This window comes from Neomonachus schauinslandi, chromosome 12, assembly GCF_002201575.2.
Source record: "Neomonachus schauinslandi chromosome 12, ASM220157v2, whole genome shotgun sequence".
NCBI classification, from domain to species: Eukaryota; Metazoa; Chordata; class Mammalia; order Carnivora; family Phocidae; genus Neomonachus; species Neomonachus schauinslandi.
Genome location: NC_058414.1, coordinates 61474707 through 61489082, shown reverse-complemented (window position 1 = coordinate 61489082; position 14376 = coordinate 61474707). Strand labels below are relative to the sequence as shown.

General features: G+C 39.5%; 1 protein-coding gene across 1 annotated transcript in view; it reads left to right on the top strand.

Moving 5' to 3' along the window:
- PDE1C (phosphodiesterase 1C) overlaps positions 1-14376 on the top strand; it is a 299837-nt gene that overhangs the window by 185065 nt on the left and 100396 nt on the right. The window contains exons 3-5 of the mRNA XM_021689572.2: positions 6375-6488; positions 8348-8530; positions 9508-9574. Of these exons, the coding sequence (XP_021545247.1) occupies positions 6375-6488; positions 8348-8530; positions 9508-9574 (364 nt within the window). The remainder of the gene's footprint in view (positions 1-6374; positions 6489-8347; positions 8531-9507; positions 9575-14376) is intronic.

Sequence of the window (14376 nt, the reverse complement as noted above, 5' to 3'; positions counted from 1 at the left end):
ACCCATGGAATTCCCTGAATGGATCACAGTCTTCTGGCTGCTCCCTCGGTCCAGAGTTTGCCATTTTTTTTAATCCAATCTTGCTTGCCTGGCTGATACCTATGTGGCCTCTGGTGGCTCTGATGTCACCTCCTCGAGGGAGGGCCTTGTGTTTTGTACATTCCTCTCCTCTTGCTTTCTTAGCACCCTTGTCACCTCGACCGTCATGCTTGCTGTGCCTTGCAGTGGCTGCAGATTAGCCTTCATCTTCCCTAATTAAGGGAAAGCACTGCATTTTCTCTCTCTGGATAGTTAGAGCCTGTCACAGTGCCCACACTCAGAAAGCACCCAGCAAATTGTGAATGAGTGTTTCAAGCGCAGCCATCTTAATTAATTATAAAAACAAATCGCCAGAAAAACACTCAGAGGGCACTAAACCATAAGCCTGAAGGTCACTTAGTGTATCCCATTTGGAGGAATTGTTTTAATTTGCTTTTTATGGCATTTAGGTAAGTGGCAGGGGATGGGAGTGACATGGAGGAAACAGGTGTGTGAAAAGCACACAGAGACGCCTTTGCCTTACAAATACACGGATGTGATGAACTGAAACATTGAGATTTTTATTCAAAAGAGTTTGTAGGACTCATGATTCACTGGGACATGTACAGGAAGTGTTTTAAAAGATCCGTTCTTTCAAGCTAAACAAAGCCTGTCTGAGATAACAACCAACATCGGCCACCCTGGTGTTTTAGGAGCTACTAACCGTTCTCAGAGGGAATGGCCTTGGGCAGAAAGGACAGATAAATGACAACATGTTTCCTGGCTTTTTAGTCCAGTTTATTTTTGTTCAGTAGGCTTTTCTGATGATTTCATTGTAGTTGTGTCTAAAGCTCAATGCACGTGTATGCTTTCAAGGCATAGTATTGTAGGGTTTTCGGGATCTCACTTGGATGGGGAATAATGCTTCATCCATTGTAGGGCAGTTTTCTGGATTATGAAGTTGAGTCAAAAAGTTATTTCCTGGGGCACCCTGGTGTCTCAGTCTGGTTAAGCATCCGGCTCTTGATCTCAGCTCAGGTCAATGTCTCAGGGTTGTGAAATCAAGCCCGGCGCTGGGCTCCACGCCGGGTGTGGAGCCTACTTAAAAAAGAAAAAGTTATTTCCTAATAAAATCAACCCCACTGGCTCTAGAATTATCTTTGTGGGGGAAAAAAAGAAGACCTCTTTTCTACTCCAACATTCTTTCAAATTCCAAAATACAGCATTCGGCATTTCCTTCCTTAGTTCCTCTCTTCTGACGCTTTTATGCATTTCAAATAATGGCATAGTCTCAAGGTAACTCAGCATCCAGGACTTGCCCTGGGCTTGAAGGCACAGAAAACTGAAGAAACACAGCATTTCATCATATGCCTTGTAGCTGGGAAGCCGTAGAAAACAGAGTTTCTGGGGAGAAATAGAAGACTCACGTAAAGCTGCTGTGGCTCATCCAGAACGACATTATACACTATCCTAACAGAAAGGCATGTTGCCAAAGCTTGAAAGCATAAGCTATTCCTAAAATGGTGTTGCACTTCTATATTGGAACTATCATCTGGCAGCCACGGTGACAGAAATGGATGGAGTGCTGGAAACTATGAACATTCACTCAGAAGAGAGACTTTATTATTGTTATTGTTGTATATTTCCCTTTTCCCTCCTTCAACTTTCTCCCTCCCTCCCTCCCTTTCTTTAGGTGGCTGAACCAAAATTACATATGAATAGTATTAAATAGCTCGTTATACGAGTACAACTTACCATGGGATCTGTCCTTGGGGACATAGGCTTTTGGGTGAAATGAACCCATACGGAAAAACATCCAGACAGATTTCAGGAGGAGACCAAAGGAAGGCATCTGAGCCTTCCTGCTTTAGCTAGTGTTCTCCAAGGTTAACAAAAATGCTTTATAACATGTCTATGAGATACTTTATAATATGGCTATTTTCAGACAACGCTTCTTAAGATGGATTCAGATCTAGGGAAAACCTGTACTGTGATGGAAAATAGGGAAGGATGCCTCCTTATTCCCAGAAACTTCAGGAAATTTTTTAAATTTTTGAGTCTAGTTGATGGCAGTGATGAAAGCGCTCATTTGAAACTCTTCCATTCACGAAGCAGCAATTTCACCAAGAGGTAGGTGGTAGGTAGGGAAGGACAGGGCATCATGTTCCAGGAGGGATAAAGAGGAGAGGGTGGACTGAGGGACCAACGGAGGAACACCCACCTGAACGCTCTCTTCGAGCTCAACGATACTTGACAATAAGGACTGGATTCTTCTAGGGCTTGTGTGGCAGCTGCAGAAAGCATAAAGCCAGCAACTATGTGGAGAGGGACAGGTATGGATTATATCTGATGGGTGTTAGTCCAAATAGGAGCTAGGTGTCTAAAAAGTTGGTCACCATTTACTTTTTTTTTTTTTTAAAGTTCAGATAGTCTTTCTATTGTCATGTTTTTTCTTTTTTAATTTCTTTTCCTGACTCAGTATATTTGCCTTTTATTACATCATGATTTCAGCTTTCATCTTTGTTTCACAGATCCATGTTTTCCTGAATTTTATGGAACACAAAGTAGACATTCCCTAAAGTTTACTTCTGTTGCCGTTAGTACATTTTATTTTCAAAAGTGAGTCCTTTCTCTGCATTTTGAGTGCTGTATTCTCTGCGTTCTTTAATGCTCACTCTTTTTGTTGATATATGTATTTTTTCTGTTTAGTTGTTCTTGAATAAAGAGAGGTGAATGCCAGCTGGGTGTTCTCCATAAACACAGGGACCGTGTTCTAGGTTTCCTTTATGTCTTGCCAGGGTGTTGATAGAATCTTTCGCTCATCGCATAAGCCAGAGAAACGGGAGTAGGTATGAATTTCTAGTACGTCGTATGCATCCTAACCGTACTTAGTTCTGTATTGTTTCTTCTCTGGATTTGTTGAAGCCGCTGGGTTATGCGTTTGCCTCTGTTCACAGCCTTCTCTCAGGGCAGACCTTCACACGTGGTTGTGCCTGTGTGTATGTGGTACTACTGGTGACTACGTGAGGATGGAGCCCCACACTGTTGGTTTTCTGCTCCTTGTGGCCCTGAGCCTGGGACTTTCTAGGGGAGATGGTTGTCAGTGCTCTGATCTGAAGTGTTGAGTGGGATTCCAGGTGATGCATTCCCTGAGTGCCTCGCTCCTGCTTTGGCCTAGGGCCCTGGCTGCCAGATTCCAGGATGGTATGAAGCTCTTCTAGACTTGCTTACCCCGATATTGCGCTTTCCCAGGAGTGGGAATCGTTAATAATCGTGGATTCAAAGCAATACTCTATATGATGTTCTTGATCATTTCAATTGTTTTTGACTCATTATAATTGGTTTTTAGTTCATGAAAGTGACGTAGGAAGCCCTTCTACTAGGAATAGGAGCTTCTCTTAGGAAAAGAAGTGACAGTCATTTTTATTTACTTGACCTTGCATAATTAGCATTATATTTCATCTGCCACTTTTAAAAATATCGTTTGAAACTACTTGCCTATTTTGTAAAGACGGGCTTAGTTAATACTAGGTCACGAATCCATAGTCCATTTAATGGGAGACCCAGGAATCTACTCCCACCCTTGAAAGATCACTATCCTAGAATATGCCTTCAAGTTTTTTGTTTTTGTTTTTTGGAAAATCATATTAATGATGAAGTTTTGAACTTGTCCACACCTGAGAATATATTTGTTGGCATTTCTACTAAATATAGATCTAGGCATAGATATTTTAAATTACACCACATTATTCTCAAAAAATGGTATTACTGTTAAATGGCTTTCTGGTATCTGGCATGGTAGAATTCTATGGCCAACTTACATTTCTGTTACTTTGTAAGTCGTATATTTTATTTTCTAAGATTTGCAAGTTCTTTTCTCTATTCTTTGAAATAAAAAATTACAACAGCATATAATCGATGTTTTTATGTATTTTTTTTTCTGGTTTTATCTGATCCCTTTTCATCTGCTTATAAAGATTTTTCTTCAGTCTAGGAAAACTTATTTGATTAAAGCTGCTTGAGTTTGTTTATTTCTTATGGAAGCCCTATTACAGGTGGACAAGATCATCTGGTTCTTATTTCTATTAGTCTTAGATTTTGCCTAGTCATTTTTTACTTTTTGTTGTTTTCCTCTTAGGTTTTGAGAATTGACATGGGTCCTATTATAGAGTCATGTCAATTCCCGGTAGAATCTTCAAGCCCCAAATGAAGGGAGAAAATAAAAAAATTCTTAAATTTACCCTCATTTTACTTTGCCAGTTGAGAGTCCAGACAGCTTGGGGGTAGTTGGGCCCCTAGAGGTGAGAGTCAAAATTAGAGGCAGGCCTAGCCAGGAATGTGTTTTGCTAAAGAGCTTCCAATCCTTATTTGGAATAGCTCTCAGGGCTCACAGCTACAATCTCCCCATTCTTTGGCAGACTGGCTGTCCACTCTGTGTGAGTGACTGGTAAGCCCTTCCATGCCAACTCCCTGTCCTGCTGCCCCTGAAACCCAGAACACTTCCTAATGGGAGCCACAGGGCTGATCCTCACCTCCAGGCCCACAGAGGGCTCTGCTGGTTTCCCTGTTACATGCTGGAGATTCACAAATCAAGTAGTGACCACCCTCAGTCTAATTTCTACGGTATTTTACATCGTTGAAATTCCTTGGAATTTCTTTTGTATGGCTGATCCTACTGTTGAAGGTTGATTCAGAGTTTTTCCTCAATCTTTATTGCTGGTCATTTTCATGGAGATCTGGAGGGGAGTAGTTTACACCTTGCCAAGAAGTGAACTACTCTCTCTTATGATGGCAAATCTTGAGGATATTTTGAAGTCAGGAAAGTGGAAACAGCCTTGGGAGATGGAGACTTGACACTAATCTTAAGTATATTGCTAGGATGTTTCCCATCTGGTTGCCTGTGATGATCAAGGTCACTGAATAACAACAATGGCAATAATGGTAATAATTGCTTTATAAAAACAACCAGGAAAGGGGAGATGTTGGTCAAAGAGTATAGACTTTTAGTTTTAAGATGAAAAAGTTCTGGGAATCTGATATGTTTTGGTGATTATAGCATGGTGATTATAGTTAGCAAGTTACTAGTTTCAAGTATTGTATACTTGAAAGTTGCTAAGAGTTAAATCTTAAATGTTCTCACCATAAAAAAAGTTATAATTGTATGAGGTGTTGGATGTGTTAACTAACCTTATTGTGGTAATCATTTTGAAATATATATGTGTATCAAATCACTGTGTTGTACACCTTACACAATGTGATATGTTAATTATATTAAATAAGGCTAGAAAAAACCCACATGGTTGATGTGAATATATTATGATTTAATCTTTATATCAACTTAGAGCATTTGATGGTTGGATCTCCATCTTTTAGCTGACACTCAGAGAAGTTAAATATCTTGCCTGGTATTACATAGCTAATATGTTGTGATGTGGGGCTCAAACCCAAGGTTGTCCTCAAAGCTTCTGTTCTTTCCTTTGCTGGCTGTCAAATGGCCTGAGGAGTTGTCCAGCCTCCACATCTTTGGTATTTACAGTGTTCTCAGTTACTGGACTTTGATCATCTCTTGTCATTTTATTGCTCTCATATATACTAACCCCTTCTCTGTGGGGTAATGTTGATATAAATAAGATAGCCTATATTATCATTTCTCTTACACTGTCTGGAACACTTGACTAGCAGCGGGGGATGATCTTGTCTTTAATACTTTGGTTTACTATCCAGCCTTTCTCTCTCTCTCTTTTTTTTTCTTTAAAGCTGGGATATTTATCTGCCCCTAGAGGAATTCCTCCTGTCCTGTAAAATAGTTTATCTTCAGATATTCCTTATGTAGCCCTCTATGGGTATTTTGGTGCTCTGAATCTCCTCACCTGTCTTAGAATACCCATTGACTATGAGGTTGCTCATGCAGGCTCATGAGGCTGGTCACTGCTGAATGAACATAGTATAATCTTTAACATGGCAGAATCTCAAGTGGTATTTTGTGATGTTGGTGCTGCTCATGCTTTACTACATCCAATGAGAACAAAAAAATTCAAATTAGAGAAGCAGCAAAATCATTGCTAATTTAGGGAATTCCTAGAAAGATAAAAGACAGCTAGAAAGTCTTGGGGGTGGTCTGTGCCTGGTGGATGAGAACATTTTTGTTCTTGCTTCACAATGGCAAAAATGTATGTATTTATTTTATAACTTGAGAAATACCAGTATTTCTCAGCTCCCTCATTAGATTTGTATTTTCCTTCCTGGTAAACTGGAATAAATAAAAACATTCTATGGCTGTAAAATGTGTCGCTGTAATTGTGGGATTATTCTTTGTTCCCTCTATTCTAATTTAATCATGTCTTTTTTCCCCCTAGGTTACGGTCTTTGGTCAAACAATTAGAGAGAGGCGAGGCTTCGGTGGTAGATCTTAAGAAGAATTTGGAATACGCGGCCACAGTGCTCGAATCTGTGTACATTGATGAAACCAGGTAAGCTAAACATGACAAGACGTGAGTACACTGAGGGTCAGTTCTCTGTTATGTGGCTTTTCTGAAATGTCCCCCTTGGCCTGTAGTGGGGTAGTGCTCAAATGATGGGTGACGGAGCTTTCATTTCCACAAAACGAAATTTGGACCTCTCCTAGCCTCGGTGCTTCCTCATCTGAGAAAGGAGCTAACTGAACTTTTCTCACATGGCCATTATGATAATGGAGTGAGATAATGTAAGAGGAGAAGTGATTTTTAAAAATATGGTAAGATTTCTTATCAAGTGTAAAGTTCCACTGTAATAATTGCACGCTGTTAGCCTCAGCCTAAAAGTTATGTTCATGTGTTAATTCACATTGTCTTTAAGTGGAGGTTCCTGAAGTGATGATAAAGCATTTATCCTCTTAAGGACCCAGAATTCCTCCTGCAATCTTGCGTGTTACCAATTTTCTTAATAGACTCCACCTGAATTATCCAAACGTCTTAAAGCACTTCCCGTCACCAAATGCATTTGAAAGTAGCAAAAGAGCTTTTCTTTTGAAAAATGTTAACCTGGTGAATTTAAAAGGCTTTTTTTCTCTTTCCTAATTCAGGCTCCTCTATCAGTCTTAACTTCTCTATGCCAGATTCCAATCTGAAAGGATTTCCCAGTAATCTAAGAATTAGTATGCGTGTGGTTTAGTTTTTGGTGACTTGCTTGGTTCCTAATTTAAGGAAATTTGATATCATAGTTTTTCCAAATGTTACATTTTCTCCCCCGCCCCCCAACTGATGTGTCTAAAGGAAAAAAAAAAAACAACAACAATCTTTTTTTTAAACTTTTTATTGATACCTGTTTACACTACTTATTTTTAGTAGGGCTTAATATAAGTATAAAGTGCAATTTTATTTTAACTTACTATTATTTATGTTCTCTTCTGGTGGTCTGACCTATGAACAAGTTTGAAAAATCAGCCAAGCACATCTTACAGATGACTTAAATCACTGAGCTCAAATAAAGAACTGCATTATTTTGGAAATTTTGCTTGAATTTAGAATTTACACTTCTGTAATGTTCTATCAAACTAGAAGGAATATCAGTTGATATCATTTTGGTTTATTACTTCAGAGGACTGGGTTGATGTGATTTGGGTAATGTTTTACAAAGTCTTTCTTTTTCTTTTTTAAATTTTTAATTTTTAAAAAAATTATTTTTATTTTATTTTATCTTAAATTTATTTTTCTTAAAGATGTATTTTATTTATTTATAACTGATGTATAACCTTGTGTAACTTTAAGTTGTACAATGTGGTGATTTAATGCACTTATATATTGTAATATGATGACCACCAGAGCATTAGCTAACACCTCTATAATGCCACAGAATCTTCATGATTTTTTTGTGCTGGGAACAATTAAGATCTAGTCTCTTAGCAACTTTGAAGTTTGTGATGCAGTATTGTTGTCTATAGCAAAGTCTTTAAATGTTCTTTTTTTTTAAACACAAAATAATGCCACATGGTCCATCTATGAAAACCTCCCTGTGAATGCATTTTTAAATGGAAGATTTAGATCCCATTCAAATTCCACAAACCTAGGAATAAAGATACTGGGTGCTCCTTAGAGCCTGAGATGGAGCATTTTTGACTTTCTCTGATTTCTTTGTTTCTTTGTGCAGTCTGGTAGAGAGAACCATCCTGAAACATAATGGTGAGCTTTTACAAGCCTTACCAAAAAGGTGCTGTATTTTTTGTGGCCGTTTTTATTTGGTTTCTTTGTACCTGTGGAGGCAGGTGGGGTAGAAAGAGGGAGCAGCCATTGTGAACAGAGAGCTCTAACTTCAGATGTAATCTCAGTGTCCTGGTTGTGTTTCTTGCATTCAGGCGACTCCTGGATACGGAGGATGAACTCAGTGACATTCAGTCAGATGCAGTGCCTTCTGAGGTCCGAGACTGGCTGGCCTCCACCTTCACGAGGCAGATGGGGATGATGCTCAGAAGGAGCGAGGAGAAGCCACGGTTCAAGAGCATCGTCCATGCAGTGCAGGCTGGGATATTTGTGGAGAGGTAAAGATGGCTGTCAGTCAGTGACCAAAGCAGCAAAAGGGACACCAGTTTCCAATAACTGGAAGCTTTGCTTTGATGTAATTTTTGTATCTGTATAAACACTGAAAATTCTGGTGGAAATAGGTAGTCTTGAAGGAGAGATTGCCAAAACATATTTATTTAATCTTTGTAGCATCATTAGGATAAGACTTTGCCTTTGCTCAGAATTTTTTGTTAACTAGATAAGATTTGGTTTAAGTTCAGTCTCCCATTTTTTAAAAAAGGACATCATCTAATCCATCATCCTTTGACATATGTGGAACAGGGCAGGGATGCCTTGAGGTTGTTGACCCGGGGTGAGGGGGGGCAGTTCATTTAAAGGCTTTGAGTTCCCCATGACGCTTTCCAATTTTGTTAGCCATTTTGCTCTTTAATTAAATTGCCCCTTCCCCAGAAATAGATTCTGGAAATTGATTTATTCTTCCTATAATCCTTACTACACAAATCAATTTCTTCTTCCTATAATCCTTATCGTACATCTACAGGTTTTAGAAATGCCACATTCAGTTCGAAGTTCACCTGGGACATTTCCCTTCTTGTTTTTGACAGTTCTAAAGAACAAGCTCTTCCACATGGGTTGCCCATAGGAGTTCCTCATTCAGGTTAAAGTACTACTTTGCATACTATCCATGCTGTACTATAATTCACTTCTAGTAGAAGAAGTGACCCATTTTAATAATTGAATTTACAACTTGGGGCCTGTCGATTAATTTTTTTTTTGTTTCCAATGATTCATGTATTTGGGATTGCTTTAATTTCTCTTGAATGTAACCCTTTCTTAGGTCACTTGAGTGACTATGAAAAATGTTATAAAAAAACTGTTATGTTTTTTGTTCACCCAATGACATGACTTCTCATATTTGTCAGTGTAAGTCTGTGGCCTGCTAATTCTTTTTCGTAAGATGTAATATTGCATGTTTCCCCTCTGACTTTGCCAGAATGTATAGACGAACATCCAACATGGTTGGACTGAGCTACCCACCAGCTGTTATTGAAGCATTAAAGGTAATACCAGAGAAAAGGTCTGACAGTGTACATGGTATCTTATAAAAAGTAGTTACATTTGTTGTTAGAAAATAAGAGGCTTTCATTTATGGTGCACTTACAGGTTTCCCAGTCATCCCTGACTTATTTCTTTCATTATTTTTCACTTATCTGTTCTTGCAGTATCATGATCTTTCTGCCTTTGACTTGCTGTTTTTTTTTTTTTTTTTTTTAAATCAAACTGTGCAAGTCTCATTTCTTTCTACATCACCATCAGGGGGATCTTTGGTGATTTTAGTTGTATCATTATCTGATTATTTACTCTAAGTCCATTTTGTAGATGAGGAAACTGAGACTTGGTGAGATTTTAAAAAAGATACAGTTAGTTAATTAGAGGCAGAAGAACTAAGGTGTGATACCAGAGTTCCAATCACATAGTAAGCTCTCAGTAACATTTTACTGCCTGAATGTGTGTCCCCAGAACCTATATATCCTACTATTTACCCAAGACTCTCACAGAGCCCGAAAGTTCAATGGGAAGTTACACAGATGTTTGAGTTACAATGAGTTAAATCTTGCAGAACTACTCCCACTCAGGCAAGCTCTTAGAATTGTATAGAATATTCTCTAAGAGCCTCAAAGTGGATTCTTATGTATGTGTCAGTTCAGATCCACTGGTTTAAAGTCATCCTGGCTGTGCTAAAGCTGATTTGGCTTCTGGATTTGAGGGTGGGGCTGTGCTAAGGGTGAGGATCACTTGGCTGGTTGATATGGCATGATGTCTATACACAGAATCGAGTCATCCATTTGCTCAGGGACATCCTAGCATACTGACTAGTGTGTGTGTGTGTGTGTGTGTGTGTGTGTGTGTGTTAAGATTTATTTATTTATTTATTTATTTTAGAGAAAGAGAGAGAGCATAAGTGGGAGGGACAGAGGGAGAGGGAGAGAGAACCTCAGACTCCCTGCTGAGTGTGGAGCCCGACGTGGGGCTCGATCCCACGACCCTGGGATCATGACTTCGGCCAAAACCAAGAGTAGGACACTTAACCAACTGTGCAACCCAGGTTCCCCATTCTGACTATTGTTATGGCTATCGGTTGTCTATCTCTGAAACCTGAAACATGTATTACCTGATGATATTTTCAGAAGTTAACTTAAATTACCTACTCATGGAATCAGGGATGGGAGAGCTTCATGATCAACTTAGTGTCAAGAAAAACTTTTAGGGCCATTTTGATTTTGTATTTCAGTCTCTTTTTCTTGCCTCAAAGACATTCACTAGTTGAATTTGTGAGACCCTATATTCAGATTCTCAGTTGTCCATTTTCTTTCTCTCTTTTTTTTTTTAAGATTTTATTTATTTATTTGAGACAGAAAGAGAGAGCAGGGAGAAGGGCAGAGGGAGAAGCAGACTCCCTGCTGAGCAGGGAGCCCGATGTGTGACTCGATCCTGGGACTCTAGGATCATGACCTGAGCCGAAGACAAACGCTTAACTGACTGAGCCACCCAGGCCCCCATCCATTTTCTGTCTCTTAACTCATCCTAAGAACAGGAAAGATGCTCAAGAAGGATACAGCAAGAAGACACATGTTTCCTCTCGCTCCTCTTTGGTCTCCCCACCAGTGCCCAGTGCACCCAGTGTAATTTACAGCCACATTTCCCATGTAATCAATGAAATCACTGCATGAGAGCTGATGTTTCATAACACCCACTAGGAAGCTGCATTGATATTCATAACCAAACCCGAAACATTCAATGAAAATCTTAGGGACATTAAAAGAATCCTTTATATTTAATTTCTTCTCTTATCACGAGCATAAATACAGATGTTTATACCAGTATTAAGAAATTTATAAAAATATTTCCTCTAGAATGGAGAATCTTTTCTATGCAAAATAATTGAAGAAAATGTGGAGCAACCTGGGATGTGCATGAATTGTTATTTCGTGCTTAGGGAAAAGTCATTCTCAGAAGCACACATGTCTTTCTGAGGGGAAAGGAACCTAGATGATTCAGACCAGGAATGAGTGCTAACTCTCCAAACTGCTACCCTTCTGCACAATTATTGAGGATAATATGCGTAAGGCTAGAGCTGCACTTTCTCCTGATCCTGTCCCCTATTTACTAGGGGAGTTTAAGATCTTTTTACAATGTAATATTTCCCCCCCTCCCTAGACTCTGGTTTAATCTGCAGTGGATTGAAGATGAGTTGGCGGGATCACACAGATATTTTCTTTTTTTAGGTAGTACCTGTTAAAAAACGGTTATTTCTACTACACTGCCAGCAGTTTATATGGAATGGCCATTACTTTGTTCTATTATAGGAAATTTCCCCAAAACTGAGAGAATACAATTCAATAAAATAACCGTCATGCCATGGTCATGTTAACCTTTGTGATTAATGTAAGAACATGGCATGAAATCACATTTAAGTAAGAGAATAATTAACTGCCACCAATCTCTAAATTTGACATATGTTGCTCTTTTGTTTTTTAAATTTTTTCCATCCAATATATGCTAGCTTCTGATTTGGGGAGTTTTATCTCTAGGCTTTTGAGGTGGGGTTATTGGAATTGTAGAAGTGTATTATTGTTTAGAAGGCGTCTGTTGTGTAACTTAGGAAGGGACACCCTGGGTAGACTCTAGGTTTAAAGTGGGAGGAAGAGAGGAGGTTCAGGCTTCCATTACTTTAGACTCATAAGAAGTTCCTGAAGTTTTTCCTCGAGAATGGGCCTTGGGCCATGTTTGGTAAGAGAGGCTTAAGACGGTTAAAGACAGTTAAACTAGGTGCTTGTTAAAAAATGCAGATTCTAGGTCCCAGGCCAGGATTCTGCAAATCCCTCAGCTGAGAATCAGCACTTTTTTCCTGAGCACCCCAGGTGGTTCTGAAGAACATGAAAATTTGAGAATCACAGCTAAGTCCCTTTTAAAAATGAGTAACAGGAGAGAACATGCCGCCGACTATTCACACTCATCCTCCTATTTCTCTAAGTTCTAATATTCTGAATAAATCATGACTTCTTACTGTGATCATTTCTGTATTTTCAGTGATAGCCTTTCTCTTTTTTATTCATTCTGGAGAATAAGAGTAAAAATTGCAGACGTGACAAAATGTTTTCTCACCTATTGAGTTGTCACTGGACTTCTCCTTAGGACTAATGGATGTCATGACACCGTCAATTTTAGTAGTTAAGGTGAAGCTTTAGGTCTTGGGTTAATCTTAAATGGCCCCACTATCTATGGCTTAGGCCCTATTGGGGTATTTAGGACATGAGGCCTGGGTCACAGCATATATTCATTGAGTTTACAATCTCATCTGTTGACAGTGATGCCAGTGGGGTTATTACCTGGTTCTGCTACCAAATGGCATTAGACGCTTCCTTTCATCTCTCTGAGGTAGCCATCTGTAAAAGTGGGAAAAGTAACACCTATTTCTAAGGTTGTGAGGATTAGCAAATGTCTATAAACACTTCTCACTGTGCCTGGCACAGAAAATGTGCTCAGCTTGTAGCAATTTCTTTAGTTGTTATAATGGAGGAGAAATGCTAGAAGGCTGAGGTGAGGTTACCATGAAGTGCCAACTTTTTGGAAAAGTTTGGTTTTCCCTGCATGTACAATTCAGTTTTCCTGTGCCCTGGTGTCCATGAGGAAGACCCTTAATGGCCTTGGGATGGTCTTCGGTCTTTGGGATGTTTGAGGAGGGACAGGGTTGGGATAGGTGGATGATGTTAGAATGCATTGAGGGCTGAGGTGAGAGCCACTCAGGCCAGCAGTTACAGAAGAGTCTCTTCCAGGGAACCCTCTGACTTTTCCTGGACTCAGTGTGGTCTCACTTGTGTCCGTACGTGGTCTCACATGTGTCTACTTATGACGGCACACTTTCTATAACTACTGAAAGTGAAACTTTTTTTTTTTTAAGATTTTATTTATTTATTTGTCAGAGGGAGAGTGAGCAGGGGCAGCGGCAGGCAGAGGGAAAAGCAGGCTCTCCACTGAGCAAGGAGCCCAATGTGGGATTTGATCCCAGGACCCTGGGATCATGACGTGAGCCGAAGGCAGTCGCCCAACCAACTGAGCCACCCAGGCGCCCCTGAAAGTGAAGCTCTTGACACAAGAAACCAAATGACTGTTGCTTTGGCTATTGCTTAACCACACCTTTGTTTACTACATCCACAACTATCTGGTTGTAAGTCAAAGACACATCAGACAACGTTTACATATATTTTGGGGTAGCTATTTATAGACAAATAAGGCTTTGAACTTCAAGACTGATGTGTGAGGAGTGCTTAGCTCTTAGTTTTACCTTTTCCAGTAAAGTGACTTACAGATTTGAGGACTAGGTTCCCAGATCAGTGCCTCCAGAAGTGGTACCATTTTTCTGTTTCATGAAATGAAGTCTTTCTCTGTGATTTTAGCTCAGCAGTTTGAACTGAAGGGACACATGATTTGTATTCTATATCACACATATTTCTGAATACTTTCAAGTGGGTTAACATTCTCAACTGTGGACTAAGAGGAAGTCAGTAGGTAATAGTAAGGGACTGGGGAGAAGTTTGGAGTAGGGAAGCACCTTAGGTTGTCATGAAGTGAAATAAACATTTGAAATTCAGCAGTGGTAGTGACAGGCTTAATGGAAAGGGCCTGAGCTTAGGCATCTATTGACCATGTTTGTATGCTGGTCCCACTTATGTCCCTAGCACTTCACTTGTGATGGGTCTTAGGGAAATTAACTTCTCAGTTTTCTCATCAGAAAGATGTGACTAGTAATACCTGCCACTTAGAGTTGTTTTCAGGATACATTATGTATTTATCACGGATC